The following is a 15,976-nucleotide window of genomic DNA, read 5'->3' on the forward strand; positions in this document are numbered from 1 at the left end:
TGCAACTTCCATGTTCTGTATCCTAAGACTACACTTAAGAGTGAATCCTTCCTACCATATAGACAAAGGTCTCTCATACTTTTCTCCTTCTATTCCCAAAACTTCCTGTGGAATTCTGGACCACTGAGTGATTCTATTCATGAGGACAATTTCTCAATCCTGTTCTAAATGTCTCAAGTTGCATATATATGTAAATTCATCCCTAATTTCCCCTACTTCTCTAAGGTCCCAAGACGGAACCACATGCCAATGAGAATCTCAGAACCTATACCTCCCCATGTTGATCTCTCACAAGGGGAATATTTTCACCAGTTGAATGTCACTCATTCAGGTTGAGAACTCATCATGCTCTATAGAAAGCCAGGATACAGCAAGGGAGACAAGGTTCTGGGACACAAGGGAGAAGTGATCTAAAGAGCCGGTCCTCACTATGATAAGAAAAGGAAAAAATAAGAAGTTGATAACAGACTCCCCAAGCAGAAAAATTAGAAGCAGAGAACTAAAGGTTTGCAGGGTTCCCTCAGTTCAAGCATTTTAGGGGGAAAAGCAGATGCAGCCCCAGGCCCAGGACAGAACTGTCATTTGCTCCTCTTCTTCCTCCTGCTCTGTCTTCTCTGAGGATGTTATGCAGCAAACACATCTCTGCATATTGAAAAATTACCTTCAAAGGCATCTGCACAGCTCTTTATCCTGCAACTACTTCACCTACAGACAGAAGGACCTTGAAAAGCTGAAAAGACCCACCTCTCCTGTCCTCTCTCAGGAGAGATTCAGGAACAATTACTTCCTACCTGGAGACCAGCCTTTGAACTTATTTCTTGATTGTTCTCTCCTCAGAGAGATTGTTCTCTCCTCTGCTCACACAGATGATGTGAGCTGACTGACTTCCCCGGTCCAAATCCAGCTAGACCAGCCCTGCAGCCTCACCTCAGACTGAAGTCAGGCCTTAGCTCTCACAGATGGACCAGGAGCCACGTCCTTAACCTGGGCCTCTCCTTAGAGTCCCCTGGAGCACTTCATACACACCACACTGATGCTCCCACAGGACCAAGACAGAAATCTGTGGGGAGGTTATCACTTAACACTGGTCAGGTGATCTTGATAGGAAACCGGGTTGAAACCACTTACAAGGTTTTTCTGAACCATTTCAGTGAATATGAACCCCTCGAGATCAGGTCCCCACTCTAAGAAGTTGTGAATTTGCAGGTCTGAAGAGGGGCCATGAAATGAGTCTTCAGCAAGTTCCCTGTTTATTTTGATGCTTCTTCCCAAAGACCCACACTCAGGAGCCCTGAGCTTAGCCCTCACCCTCAGCACAACTGAGACCTCTCAGGAGAGGAGGTTCTAGGGCAGGAATTTCTTAGGTCAAGGTTAGGACCAAGCAGAGAAAGCTCCAGTACTTGGGGTTCAGGCCTTTATAAGAGACCTTGGGTGAAGTGCTATGGGCTCCCCAGGCTGAGTGTGGATCGGTCCATTCAAACCAAGAGGAGCAGGAATCTGGTGAGCTCTGAGGGTGTCACTGAAGGGCGGACTGTGCAGTAGACCCTGGGCTTCAGCAAGACTGCTGGTCTCAAGGTGGGTGGTCATCTAGTGCAGGTGTTCCCAGGACTGGCTGGTGTGAGTTCAAGGACCTGCAGGCTGCCTGCTCCCCAGACAGACGCTGAGGCAGCAACAGCATGGAGTAGTTCAGGTAAACTCTCAACAATGCTCTCTATGATCCTTCTTAGATCCATCACAATGTCCCAGCAGTTCCAGAGAGGGGGAAAAAGTACAATGGAGAAATGATGGGAAATATCCAATTAGTTGAGGCTTAAAGGCAGTATGGAAACTAATTGTCACAGATATCATCCCTCTGTGCTAACAAAGAGTTTATGGTCAGGTATTTTCCCTTCCACCTTAAATCGGTAGGTTGACAATTCATTACACACCAACTTCATCACAAGAAACCATCCAGTTTTATTAACATGTCATATCACACAGTCAGAATAAAACCTTTTCCAACCCACTGTGTAACTGAATTAAATACAGATTACAAGCATAAACAATGATATTCCTACCTCTGATACAATGATCTGAGAACTGTGATTCCTATGGTTACAAAATAGAGGTTAATCTTTTACCAAACAAGACATACACTAATTACATGACTTTTCTGGGAAGGGTTTCCATACATTTCTAGGGGATCAGAAATGTCTTTATTTGAAACATGTCAACTAAAATTCATGACTTCTGTGGATATTATAAAGATACATCAAGATTTCAGTGAACTGTCATTGTATTTTACTTAAAAAGCAAGTGACATAACTATTGAAAATGTACATCTTACTTTAATATGTGGAATTACTCCCTGAACACTTACCTCATGGTGACCTATAGGGATGTTTGACATGAATGACTAACACCTCCATTTAGATGTACATGTTACATTACTGTGTCCTTAATCTTCTAATGGAGAATACATATAAATGATTTCTCCCTAGGATTGAAGGCCTTGTCTCATCTTTGAGATAGCAACCATCAAAAACATAACTTTGCATACACACTACAAATGAAGCATAGCAGCATGGAACAATTTGAGACTTGAATCACATATATTTTGGTTTTCAAATAATCACAAATCATGTCAATACAAACAAAGATATATTGCTAATAATTGTACATTTCTAAATACCAACCTTCATCTTCTGATCCATACTAACATATTAATTTTCTATCTGTTTTAACTGTGGATTACTATCTACAATACTTCTCCTGAAGAGGAACTTCAAAAAACAGGATTGATGAAATGCTTTCTATTGTGCGGGCTTCCTTAATAGCTCAGCTGGTAAAGAACCCGCCTCCCACTCCACTATTCTGGCCTGGAGAATTCCATGGACACAGTCCATGGGGTTGCAAAGTGTTCAAAACAACTGAGTGATTTTCACTTTTTCTAGTGTGCAATTTCTATTTATTTAGATTTAATTTTTATTAAATACTTTTCTACATTTTCTTTATGTCATTCCTTATCTTTCTTAAATAAATGGTCTTGTATTTTCTGAAGTGTATGTTTAGGACAAACCTCTTCCATCACTTATTACTAGGGTTTCTCTCCAGAACCTGCTCTGTGATGTCTAGTAAGGTGAGAGCTCAGATTAAAGCCTTTGCCACTTCTCCAGTATGAATTCTCTGATGTTGACTAAGACGTGAGTGCTTGATGAAGGCGTTTCCACCTTCTTTACATTTGTAAGGTTTCTCTCCAGTATGAATTCCCTGGTGTCGAATAAGACTTGAGTGGTGACTGAAGACTTTCCGCATTCTTTCCATTTATAAGGTTATTCTCCAGTATGATTTCTCTGATGGTAAGTAAGACCTGAGTGCCCGCTAAAGTCTTTGCCACAATCCTTACATTTATAAGGTTTCTCTCCAGTATGACTTCGCTGGTGTTGAGCAAGACTTGAGTAGTGACTGAAGGCTTTTCCGCATTCTTTACATTTATAAGGCTTCTCTCCAGTATGAATTCGCTGGTGTTGAGTAAGAGTTGAGTAGTGACTGAAGGCTTTTCCACATTCTTTACATGTATAAGGCTTCTCTCCACTATGAATACTCTGGTGTTGAGTAAGAGATGAGTGGTAACTGAAGGCTTTTCTGCATTCTTTACATTTATAAGGCTTCTCTCCCGTATGGATTACTTGATGTTTAGTAAGACATGAGTGCTGTCTAAACGCTTTGCCACAATCCTTACATTTATAAGGCCTCTCTCCTGTATGAATTCTCTGATGGCGAGTAAGACCTACGTGCTTCCTAAAGTCTTTGCCGCAATCCTTACATTTATAAGGCCTCTCCCCAGTATGAATTCTCTGGTGTTGAGTAAGAGTTGAATTATGACTAAAGGATTTCCCACATTCTGTACATTTATAAGGTTTCTCTCCAGTATGAATTCTCTGATGGTAAGTAAGACCTGAGCACTTCCTAAATTCTTTGCCACAGTCCTTACATTTATAAGGTTTCTCTCCAGTATGAATTCTCTGATGGTAAGTAAGACGTGAGCACTGGTTAAATTCTTTGCCACAATCCTTACATTTATAAGCTTTCTCTCCAGTATGAATTCTCTGATGGTAAGTAAGACCTGAACACTTCTTAAATTCTTTGCCACAATCCTCACATTTATAAGGCTTCTCTCCAGTATGAATTCGCTGGTGTTGAGTAAGAGTTGAGTTCTGACGAAAGTATTTCCCACACTCTGTACATTTGTAAGGCTTCTCTCCAGTATGAATTCTCTGATGGCAAGTAAGAGCTGAGTGCTTGCTAAAGCCTTTGCCACAATTTTTACATTTATAAGGCCTTTCCCCAGTATGAATTCTTTGGTGTTGAGTAAGAGTTGAGATCTGACTAAAGGATTTCCCACATTCTGTACATTTATAAGGTTTCTCTCCAGTATGAATTCTCTGATGGTAAGTAAGACCTGAGCACTTCCTAAATTCCTTGCCACAATCCTTACATTTATAAGGTTTCTCTCCAGTATGAATTCTCTGATGGTAAGTAAGACGTGAGCACTTCTTAAATTCTTTGCCACAATCCTTACATTTATAAGGTTTCTCTCCAGTATGAATTCTCTGATGGTAAGTAAGACCTGAGCACTTCTTAAATTCTTTGCCACAATCCTTACATTTATAAGGCTTCTCTCCAGTATGAATTCGCTGGTGTTGAGTAAGAGTTGAGTTTTGACTGAAGGCTTTTCCGCATTCTTTACATTTATAAGACTTCTCTCCAGTATGAATTCTCTGGTGATCAGTAAGATGTGACTTCTGATTAATGGCTTTGCCACACTTTGTACATTTATAATGCTTCTCCCCAGTGTGAATTCGCTGATGTCGACTTATGTCTGAGGAAGACCTAAATGCTTTTTCACATTCTTTACATTCATAAGGTTTCTTGCCACTGTGGATTTGCTGATCTTGACTAAGCTCTGAATTCTGATTAGAGGTGTTGCCACACTCTGTATATTTGAAAGGTTTCCATCCTGAATGAATTTTCCTGTGTCTACTTAGACTGGATGGGGTAGTAAAGGCTTTCTCACATTTCTTACACTTGTAACTTTTCTGCGGATTCTGAATACTCTGCTGTTGAGTGAGATTTGAAGACTGATTAGAGACCTCACCATATTCACAATTGTAAGTCTTCTCTCCAGTGTGTGTACTCTCATTTAGTGGAAAACCTGATGTTTGGTAAAAGATATTCCTCCATGTACTATTTTTAGGATCTTTGTCTGAAGATTGAGGTCCCTGATGTTTCATAGGGTTACAGTCTTGTGTAGTTTTATACCCAGTTTCATTGCATGAATGGTTTCTCACTCCACCGTAAATATTCTTGTAATTATTGGGGGTAGAGCTCTTACTTAAGGCCTGACTCGTGTTATTACACGTGAGAAGTTGTTCCATATTAACCGTATCATGATGTGTATTGAACAATGATGGTGGGATTAACTCTCTTCCATTATTATCAACATTACACATTTTGGAACAGAGAGAAACTGTCTGTTGGTGGAAGAATACTGACCCCTTGCTTACAGATCCCTCAAACTGATTATATTGTGAGCTTTCCCCATCATTTTTAAATTTCTGGTTTTCAGACATGCTTGAATGTATATGTAATCGAAGCCTATGTTCAGAGTGGTTTGCATGAGTATTTGCAGTAGAGACTAGATGACTTTCCAGATTTTCCACATTTCCCTTCAGAGAACGTGTATGTTTCAAAAACTGATTTAAGCCTTTGCTTGAAGAGATACACTTTTCTGCAGATGTTGATAACTGAAATGGGTGTGTTCCGCAGTTTGACTCACATTGCTCATTTCTTTGGGCAGTAATGTCCACATTGTTTGAAACTGTCTCGGTTTTTTTCTGTCCATATAAACATCTTCTAGGTCTTTCACATACCCCCATATATTCCTGGTCTTTCATTAAATGTTCGTTTCTAAGGTAAGCTCTTTCATATATTCCTAGGTTTGCTTCTTGGATTAAATTTTCTAATCTTGCATTCTTTGACATCAAACCACAGGTGTTGTGAGAAGACACAGCTGAAAGATACCAAATGAAAGTTTTCTTATCTACTATTCTTGTCTACTGGGGCTGGTGTGGCTCAGCTGGGACAGAAGGGGGGCCTCATTCTCTGTGGGAAGAGAACATGGCAACAGTCTTGGCAGCAGGACAGAGTGAGACCTGTACAGAGGGTACTGATCCCAGCCCTGCCCACCCAGCCTGAGAAGGTGTCCACTGCTGCAGACAAAGGCTGGGTGCTGAAATGTGGGGTCTGGAGAGCATAGCCAGGCCGAGGACTGCTGTGGGCTATGAGGAGACATCCTGAGGCGATGGGTTGAGGGAGGAGCTCTATAAGCTAGAATGCTTGTGGAGGAAGCCTGAACCACCAGAGAGCAGAGCGCCATTGTTGAGTGATGCCCAAAGGGAAGACCCGCCATTGCAGCCCCTCTCCCCCTGTGCTGGCCCCTCCTCCCCCAGTACTAGGAAGGGCCACCACCCGGGTGGGCTCTATTGAGCTCCAGCCACAGCCTTCACCCATGCACCTCCTCCACAATCACCAGACTCCTGTGCTCTAGGGCAGCTTCGGGAACAGAAACCTGTGGGTAGCCCACACACATAGAAGGAGCTGAAAGCTTAACTGAGCCCCAGGATTAAGGAAGGAAAACTGAAGTCTCTCCTCACGGTTGCACAAACCATGCTTTTATACCTGCAACTGGCTTTGTCAACTCAGCCCCTATAGAGCATCTCAATGGACAACCAGGGCTCTCCCAGTCATGGGAGGTGTAACTTTAGCAGCTGTGAACTTTGTGGGGAAGTATACTAGGGTGTGGGGCCAGGCCAGAGTCTGAGCTGCCCCCATAGCACCACAGCAGGTTCAGCTCCATGACTGCAATTCTGGGACCTGAGTTCACTGGATCTATGCTGGTGTTGCAGTGAAAAGAACATCTGAGGAGGCACACCTCTCTGCTTTCAGAAACAGTCGATGTAAATCTCTAAAAGTGAAAGTTGCTGGCACCAGAGCAATGTGCCCATGGTTGAAGGGAGGCCAAGAGCCCTGCCAACATGGGGTCACATGAGGCTCACACAGTGCATGAGCACACCCCCAAGGTGAACAATCCCAGAGGAGCAATCTTTAGTGGCTTCTCTCCCAGTGGGTGTCCTCCAATCCTTCCTGCCTTGACCACAGATCAGAGTCACAGTGAAGAAACGGATCTGGGGGCTCTTCTCCACCAATCAGGAAGCAGACCCCAGCACTGACAGACCACTGACAACCATAGAGCCAAGGGGAAGCTCCCCTCAATATTTTGGGGAGGCACGGGTCACAGTAAGAGCCATCAAAGCCCAGATCAAGGGGATAAGGGTACCAGCCTGTGGACCAACCTCACCCCCTAGGGGGAAGACAACAGAGCAAAGGAGCTAGGATCCTGCAGCCCGCAGAACAGACCACAAACCCAGAAAATGTGACAAAATGAGAGGACAAAGGAGCATGGTGTAGAGGAAGGAGCAAGACAAAAAGCTACAAGAACCACTAAATGAAGAAGAGACAGACAGTCTAATGATTACTCTTCCACTTAAGTCATCTTAAATGCAGATGCCACTAGGTGCCCTCTAATTCTTTCACCCACTTTTTATTTTAGCATGTTCTATATGACGTTTCAATATAAAAATCATAAATGATACTGACATAGGTCTAATCAGAAAGTGAGGACATGTAGGACAAGTCTGGGGAAGTTGATAACAAGATTAATTAAATAAAGAAGCAGTTGTTGAGAAATTAAGAAATGAGACTTTCAAAATATGGTGTGAACACTATCAATGCTCTGTGGAGATCTAATTGGGAAGGAAATCTTAAAAAGAGTAGATATCTATACGTAAAATGGATCCTTTTTTGCTGTACAACACTGTAAACCAGTTATACTCCAATAAGAACGTTTTAAAAAGATTATATTATCTAAACATTGCAATAGTTTGAAACCATTAAAAATAGGTGGAAAATGTTTTCAGCACTTATGCCAATTTATTTGAAAATTCTTTCAGTTAATTGAATATATTCAAGTCTTTTCAGTTCAGTTCAGTTCAGTTAAGTCTTTTAGCTTTGAGGAATTGGGGCAGATACACCTAACATTTCATATGAATTCGTATGAAGAAAACAGAAACTTGAAGTAACCCTGTGATTGTCATTCTTTCTCTTTAGAGAGGTTTTGGTTTATGCAGTGAAGAAATTAGTTGAATTTAAAATTTACAAGATCATATTTGTAGCTTCCAGTGTTTTAGAAATTATAAGTCAGGGAAAAAACAAAAAACAAAAACGCAACCTCTATCCCGAATATTCCTAGAACTTTGGCAGTATGTCTACAATTCCACTCACACACTGCCATCTAGAGGTAGAAACTTTAATAGGAGCGTCTTAAGAGTTTTTCAGAAATGTGCAGTTTTCCTAGGGCCCCCCTGTGCCCCACGAAATGGAATAGTAATCGATTCATGCAGGTTGTTACAGGGCAAGAAAAGGATTTCAGTTCTCACTGTGATTGAGAAAAGTAATCACTGGAGATAAATTCAGGAATGATTTAAAGGGACAGAATGGGGCAGGTGATATCCGCCTATGACTGCAACAGAAAGATACCCAGACTTCTCTAGAATCATTTCTATTGAAGCAGATCTTCCCAAACCACATGACAAAGGATGAATTCCTCACTAATCCTTGGACCTGTCATTGACTCATCGGCTCCATCCATTGACACCTACCTGTGTATAGAGCTGGCGTCTCCAGTCTCCTTACATCCCAGGGAGTCTTCATTTGCTCCAGAAAGGTGACCAGGTCTGGCTTAGAGACCACAAGACCTGCTATCAGGAAAAGGAATATTTGTTTTGCTAGAGATTCATCAGTTTCCAATCTAATATGTATTCAAGTGAGAAGAGAAGGCACATGTGTTAACTCGCTCCAGTCATGTCTGACTCTTTGCCACCCTATGGACTGTAGCCCGCCAGGCTCCTCTCTCCATGGGAGTGTCCAGGCAAAAATACTGAGTGGGTTGTCATGCCCTCCTCCAGGAGTTTGTCCCAACCCAGGGATCGAACCCACTGCTTTTATGTCTTCTGCATTGGCAGGCAGGTTCTTTACCACTACTGCCACCTGAGAAGCCCAGAGAAGGCATGGTAGAATGTTAATACAGCCTAGAGATAAAGTATTTGGGGACATAATCTCATAAGCTGTATTAACATTCCCTGGTGGCTCAGCTGGTAAAGAAGCCACCTGCCCTGTGGGAGACCTGTGTTTGACGCCTGGGTTGGGAAGATCCTCTGGAGAAGGGAACAGCTACCCACTCCACTATTCTGCCATGGAGAATGCCATGGACTATTCCATAGGCTCGCAAAGAGTCAGACATGACTGTAAACTTGCTCATTACATTATTACATTGTTAACATTCTAGAGAAGGCATGGTTGAATGTGAATATAGCCTAGAAAATTATATCCCCAAATACTTTATAGAAGCACTTTTATAACTAACAAATACATAAAGAAAAGAGCTTGAGATTCTAATGAAGTACTACTAAGGCCAAAGTAAGTAAGTAGGAGAAATCTGGTTTATAAAGGAGAGTGGCACCCTTTCATACCACAGAACCTAAAAAATTACAACTAACTTAGAAGGAGGCAGATTCCATCAAGGGAAAGTTAGAATCATAATGAATCATCATGAAGTCTTCTTTCTCAACTCATAAATATCCCTTTTCCCATAGAAAGTAGGGATCTGAAACTATGATAAGGAGCAGAAGATTCTAGGAGACATTCTAGAAATGCAGGAACCAAAACCCAGTGGGTACATAACGGATTCTGGAAAGCAGTTATCCTCACCCAAGGAGGCCAGGTTCCTGTAGTTCTCTAACATCACATCCCTGTACAATTCTCGCTGACTGAGGTCCAGGCGTTCCCACTCCTCTTGACTGAAGTCTATAGCCACATCCTGGAATGTCAGCCGTCCCTGAAATACAAAGTACAGGTTCCATGTGGCCATGGGAAGACTTCCTAATGTGACCCAAGAGGAAACCAGCAAGAGAAATGGTTTTGATTTCGGAGAATGTCTGGTGTTACACAAGAATATAATTTTTACACAGAAATATCTTCTACCACATTTTTAACCCCAAGAAAAGAGGATGAGATATGATCCATCAACCACTACAGAAATTATTCTGATATGAAAGAGAAATTATATGATCAGATCAACATTGGCATATTTATTTTTGAGTGTTGTGCTCAGTTGAGAGACGATAAACTGTCTATCAAAAGAAACAGGAAATATTTTTACAAAGCACTTCCTGATCCAAATGTTCTGGAGTGGGCTCAGTGTGCCACATTTTTCACAAGCTTATTGGAACTAATAATGTTGAGAATTCTGTTCTATGAGTGACAATGTGTGAACAGCAATGAAGTAGAATAGTAAGGAAAGAATTCACATTTAACTTTGAACTTTAAGTGCTTTACAGATTTTACAGGTCGGATAGGATAGTAACCTCAGCAACAAGAATCATTTTAATGATCTGGTATATACTACTTTCTGACAGTTTTCAGAGACTTGAATGTATAACAGAAATAATTTAAAATCAATAGTGTCTATTAACTCCTCACACGCCACTACTCATTTATGAGAAAAGGCCCTCCAAAGATTACTAGAAAGGTCCTTCAGAGAACAGGCTTCCAAACAACTATAAGACAGGTGATGTCCTCTTGTCCTACTTGCCAATTAAACAAGCCCCAAGGAGCTCGAAGACCCCAGCTGGCCCAGCCCATCCAACGACGTGGAGCCTACCCAGGAGAGGACTGGCAGATGGACTTCACCTAGGTGCCAGTTTCTCTAGGGTATAAATACCTATTAGTCATGATAGATACATTCACAGGATGGATTGAAGGCTTTCCCAGCCAGAGTGAGAAGGCTGAGGAGGTGGTAAAAAAACTGCTCCATGATATCATTCCAAGATTCGGTCTGCCCAGGTCATTACAAAGTGATGATGGGACATCATTTACTTCCAAGATCACTCAAGGGGTCTCAAAAGCATTGGGCATTACTGATTATCTCCATTGTGCCTGGAGGCCTCAATCTTCAGGAAAAGTAGAAAGAGCCAATCAATTCTTAAAATCAGCTATAAAAAAGATAACCCAGGAGACCTCCCTGGGGTGGAAGGAGGCTTTACCAATAGCTCTCCTCTGCACCCGCATTGCCCCTAAGGAACAGCTTGGTCTTAGTCCTTATGAGATGCTATATGGGAGACCTTTTGTTTATGTCAATGACCTCTTCCTAGATCCAGAGGTTCAGACCCTCCAGTCTTATACCATGGCCACTGGGCAAGTCCAACAGGATATACACTTGTGGGGTATAAACCAGGACCCAAAAGATCCTAAGGAGTCACCACAATATGCTCCAGGGACTCAAGTCCTAATTAAAGTCTGGAAAGATGGGTCCCCAAAAGCTCAACTCCAGCCCACAGGGAAGGGCCCCTACCCTGTAATACTTTCTGCCCCCACAGCAGTCAAGGTACCAGGACATGACTCCTGGATTCACTACTCATGAGTCAAGCCATGGAAGAAGACAGAAGAGGACACTCAATACACCTGTGAGCCCCTGGGAGATCTCAGATACCTATTCAGGACTACCAATGAGTGCCATTCTAATGAACACCCCCAAAATCTGGTTTCTGGGGATAAGATTTCTCAGGATAGCTCTACACAGCCAACACAGCTTGACAGAGATTGTACTCCAAAACTGACAGGAGATAGATCTTCTGATCCCTGAACAAGGAGGGACTTGAGCCATCCTGGCGATGTGAATTTAAAGTTGACTAATGCCCCTAACTAGTCCTTGTTATGCTGCATTGATGATGCTTATGATTATTCCATAAACTGTCAATTGTCTAACCTGTTTTGTCTCTGCCCAGGTCCGCAAGCTACAACATGCAGTGCCAGTTCAACAAAGATAGAAAACTCCAGCCGACCACGAAAAATATCACACCCTAAGATGGACACCGCTATAAGGACTCTGAGGCTTGAGACTAGCAAGAGGGAGAGGCCCAATACCCCTCGCTGCCCCAGTTCAGCAGGAAGTAGCCAGAAAGACCTCGACGCCCCTATTCCCAAAGAATTGGGCGTCCCATCTCTTGAGGGGGGAATGTTAGGTAGGTAGAATGGGGAAAAGGAGTCCAAAATGGCAGTGGCTAAAAGACAAGGAAGGGAAAAGCCCGCAAAAATAGAACAAAAGAAGGTCCGAGGACCAGAGTGAAGACTTCAGGTAGAACAAACAGCACTCCTGGCTAAGCCCAATTTGCACAGGGCAGGCCCAGGGGGAGGAAAACATATGAAAGGAGGAGCCAAAGTGCTCTCTCTCTCTTCCTCTCCTGCATGCGTGCACTCTTTCTCTCTCCCCCTCTCCCACACGCTCCTCCACTCTCTTCCCTTCAAATCTTTGGGTTGGCATGCCCCCACACTTCGAGGATGGATTCTCCTGTTGTCTTCTAAATAAAATAGAGCTGTAACACTAATTTGCCTAAGAGCTATACCAGGGTTTGTCCGAGACCTGAGAGCTGTGACACACCGAGGGCTCTAATGTCCATTGCTCTAAATCTTTGTTGTGAGGAGACAAAGAACCGAAGAAAATACACTCGGGTGACAATAGTCCACTTAATTAGCATATTTTTCTTATCGGTATAGAGGATTGTCTCTGCTACTTTCACTTCTGAAAAATTCTGGAATGCTGAGTTCATTCTATGAACAAGGGCATTTTCTTACTCCTGTTCTAGAGAGCTGAATTGCATCCACATGTAAATTCATCACGTCATTTCCCCAACTTCCCTAAGATCCTAACACTGAACCACATCCCAGTGGGAATCTCGGATACCAGTGCCTCCCCGTATTGATCTCTCACAAAGGGAATGTATTCAACATTGAAAGTCACTATTTCATGTTGAGAATTCATCATGCTCTATAGAAAGCCAGGATACAGACAATGGAGAAAAGGCTCTGGAATATGAGGGAGACGAAACCTGAAGAGCTGGTTTTCACTATTTAAAAAAAAAAAAAGGAAAAAATAAGAAGGTGATAACAAGCACTCCAGGCAGAAAACTTAGAAGCAGAGAACTAAAGGTTTGCAGATTCTCAGTCCAGGCATGTCAGGAGGAAAAGCAGACACAGCCCCAGACCCGGGACAGGACAATTACCTGAGAAGCTGCCATTTCCTCCTCCTCTTCCTCCTGCTCTGCGTCTTCTGTGGGGATAGGACGTCTCAAACTCACATCTGCATATTGAGAAAATACCTTCAAAGGCATCCATACAGCCATTTAACCTGCAACTGCTGCAGTGAAAAAGAAGAAAAGGTTTTCTTGTTTTTCTCACCCTTTTCTGAGCTGTTTTCTGACTTTCTGTGTTCCTAATCTGTAGTGGGTAATCAAGACTAACCTGATATGCTAATCACATCCTGCTGCTGAACTCTATTGCAGATCTTTTGCTAGTTCCTCTCCTCCCTTTTTGCATTACAGAGAGCAGGCCACAAAACAATTCACCAGAGACAATTGACCCTACTTCTGGGCTACCTGACCCAGCCTGCCAGGGTTTTGAAAAAATGTAAGAGGAAGACCTTCATTCAGGACCCTGAGGGAAACCTCACATTTGGCACTTCTGAGACCTCAGGAAGGAAGGATTTAGGGCGGGAACTTCTAGAAGCAAAGGTCAACCTCCCTAGGGAATCATTAGGGAGGGGCTCTTTCTAGGTTGGGTGTAGTGGTCCTCCCCTGTGCCTGTGCCCTTGGGGGAGGGGAGGGGAGAGGTGAGTGTTTGGTGGGAATCACCTGGGGGTCTTGGGTTCCTGCCAGACTTTACTTGCAGAATTCTTCCCAAAGATCTCCCGTATCCTTAGTTTTTTTTCACCCCTCTCTGCAGCCTGGGGAAACAGGTTTTCACAAAATGATTTGCATTGTGACCACCTCTCTGCAGCTGTGGCACCTCCAACTTCAGAAACCAGGAGCCTGGAGGTGTTTCCATCAAGCCTTCTTTGAAAATAAACCGGAGGCAGCAGGAGGCCTGGCGAGCTGCAGTCCATGGGGTCACAAAGAGTAGGACAGGATTGAGCAGCTGAACTCAATTGAAACTGAGCAGGATACGCTAGGTTAACAAGTGTGTGGGGGCAGAGACAAATGCCTTTGAAAATGATGCCCTAAATGCTATCTGATGACCAACCAAGGAAATAATGATCAGTGTTGTCGTTTAAGTTACATTACACATGAATTAACACGTGAGAACGCTGTTCTACTTCCTTTGTGTGTCTTTCTAGGTTTTATGAATCAACTGCTACAGTTTGTTGTCTGTGCCATTTAGAGAGCTCTATTTTCTCACATCTTTAAAGTATAATGATGAAGGAAAAATTAAAGATAGAAGCATGTGCATTTTTCTAATATTTTATATTCTAAAAAATATTCAGTGTACATGCAGCAGTACCAACATTGTAGATTTAGTTTCACAGCAGAATTGAGAATAAGGTATAGACGTTTCCCATACCCATACACCTATTGTTCCCACACGTGGACAATCTCCCTACTTACATTTCCCCCCAGAGTGAGCATTTGTTACCACTGATGAATCTACAAGGACAGTAAATAGACAAACTCTTTAGTTTACCCTTATGTTTCTCTTTTAGGGATGTGCACTGCATACCTCTGGATAAATGTATAATAACAGGTGTCCATCACAACAGTTTTAACACAAATTATTTCACGGTCCTGAAAGTTCTCTAGGTTTGGGATACTCATAGTCCCTCCTTTGAAACCCATGGCAACCACAGACATTTTTAATCTCTTCTATATTTCCCTACTAGATTCCCAGGTGACTGAGTGGGAAGAAATCTACCTGCCAATGCAGGACATCCAGGTGATGTGGGTTTGATCCTTGGGTCAGGAAGATCCCCTGGAGGAAGAAATGGAAACCCACTCCAGTATCCTTTCCTGGGAAATCTATGGACAGAGGAGCCTGGCAGGCTACAGCCCCTGGGCTCACAAACACTCAGACACAACTGAGCACATATGAACATTTACCTACACCAAAGTGTCATATTGTAAAATTCCTACTTTCTGTAGCATTTTTGAATGGGCTTCTTTCACTTCGTAAAATGCATGGAATGATTGTCCATGTATTTTATGCCTTGAAAGCTTAACGTCCAAAAGCTTAAGAACTACCGTTGTGCCTATATTCCTGCTCAGTAAATAAGTTCATCAACACCATTTTTTTAGATTCCATATATATCTCTTAAGGCAAATATTTGCTCAAATATAGAGATCAGATGTGTGGACACGGCAGGAGAAGAGGGGGACAAACTGAAGAGCCCCACTGACACACATACACCACCATGGCTGAAATGCTGGAGAAGACTCTTGCGAGGCCCTTGGACTGCACGGAGATCCAGCCAGCCCATCCTAAGGGAGACCAGTCCTGGGTGATCATTGGAAGGACTGAAGCTGAAGCTGAAACTCCAGTCCTTTGGCCACCACATGTGAAAAGCTGACTCATTTGAAAAGCCCCTGATGCTAGGAATGATTGAAGTGGGGAGGAGAAGGGGACGACAGAGGATGAGATGGTTGGATGGCATCACTGACTCAATGGACATGAGTTTGAGTAACTCTGCAAGTTGGTGATGGACAGGGAGGCCTGGCGTGCTGCAGTCCATGGGGTCGCAAAGACTTGGACATGACTGAGCAAGTAAAATGAACTGAACTGATGGTTAAAACAGGTAGCTAGTGGGAATCTGCTGGATAGCACAGGGAGCTCAGCTTGGTGCTCTGTGCTGACCAGAGGGGTGAAATGGAGATCACGGGAGGGAGGTTCAAGAGGGAGCAGATTCATGTACACTTATGGCTGATTGATGATGTCGGAGAGCAGAAACTAACATAACATTGTAAAGCAATTCTACTCCAATACAAAGTATATATGC

At 42.9% G+C, this 15,976-nt stretch overlaps 1 protein-coding gene across 1 annotated transcript; it reads right to left on the reverse strand.

The window, feature by feature from the left end:
* Positions 1–327: 327 nt before the first annotated feature.
* LOC128064012 (zinc finger protein OZF-like) lies at positions 328–13,337 on the reverse strand. Its single transcript, XM_052656833.1, has 5 exons — positions 13,218–13,337; positions 9,868–9,994; positions 4,144–5,194; positions 3,386–3,555; positions 328–428 (listed from the first exon to the last, which is right to left on the reverse strand). The coding sequence occupies exons 1-5, from the start codon at positions 13,335–13,337 to the stop codon at positions 328–330; spliced, it is 1,569 nt and encodes a 522-aa protein (XP_052512793.1).
* Between the last annotated feature and the right edge of the window lie 2,639 nt (positions 13,338–15,976).

This window comes from Budorcas taxicolor, chromosome 18 (genome assembly GCF_023091745.1).
Source record: "Budorcas taxicolor isolate Tak-1 chromosome 18, Takin1.1, whole genome shotgun sequence".
Lineage (NCBI taxonomy): Eukaryota > Metazoa > Chordata > Mammalia > Artiodactyla > Bovidae > Budorcas > Budorcas taxicolor.

Excerpts from the sequence above, each read along its gene's own strand:
- LOC128064012 (XM_052656833.1), bottom strand. The coding sequence starts at position 13,337 with ATGGCTGTATGGATGCCTTTGAAGGTATTTTCTCAATATGCAGATGTG. Across the intron at positions 5,195-9,867 it reads CAGGAACCTGGCCTCCTTGG|GTTTTCCACTAAATGAGAGT; the intron begins GTGAGGATAACT and ends ACCAAACATCAG. Across the intron at positions 429-3,385 it reads TGGAGAGAAACCTTATAAAT|TGAGGACCGGCTCTTTAGAT; the intron begins GTAAGGATTGTG and ends TTCTTATCATAG.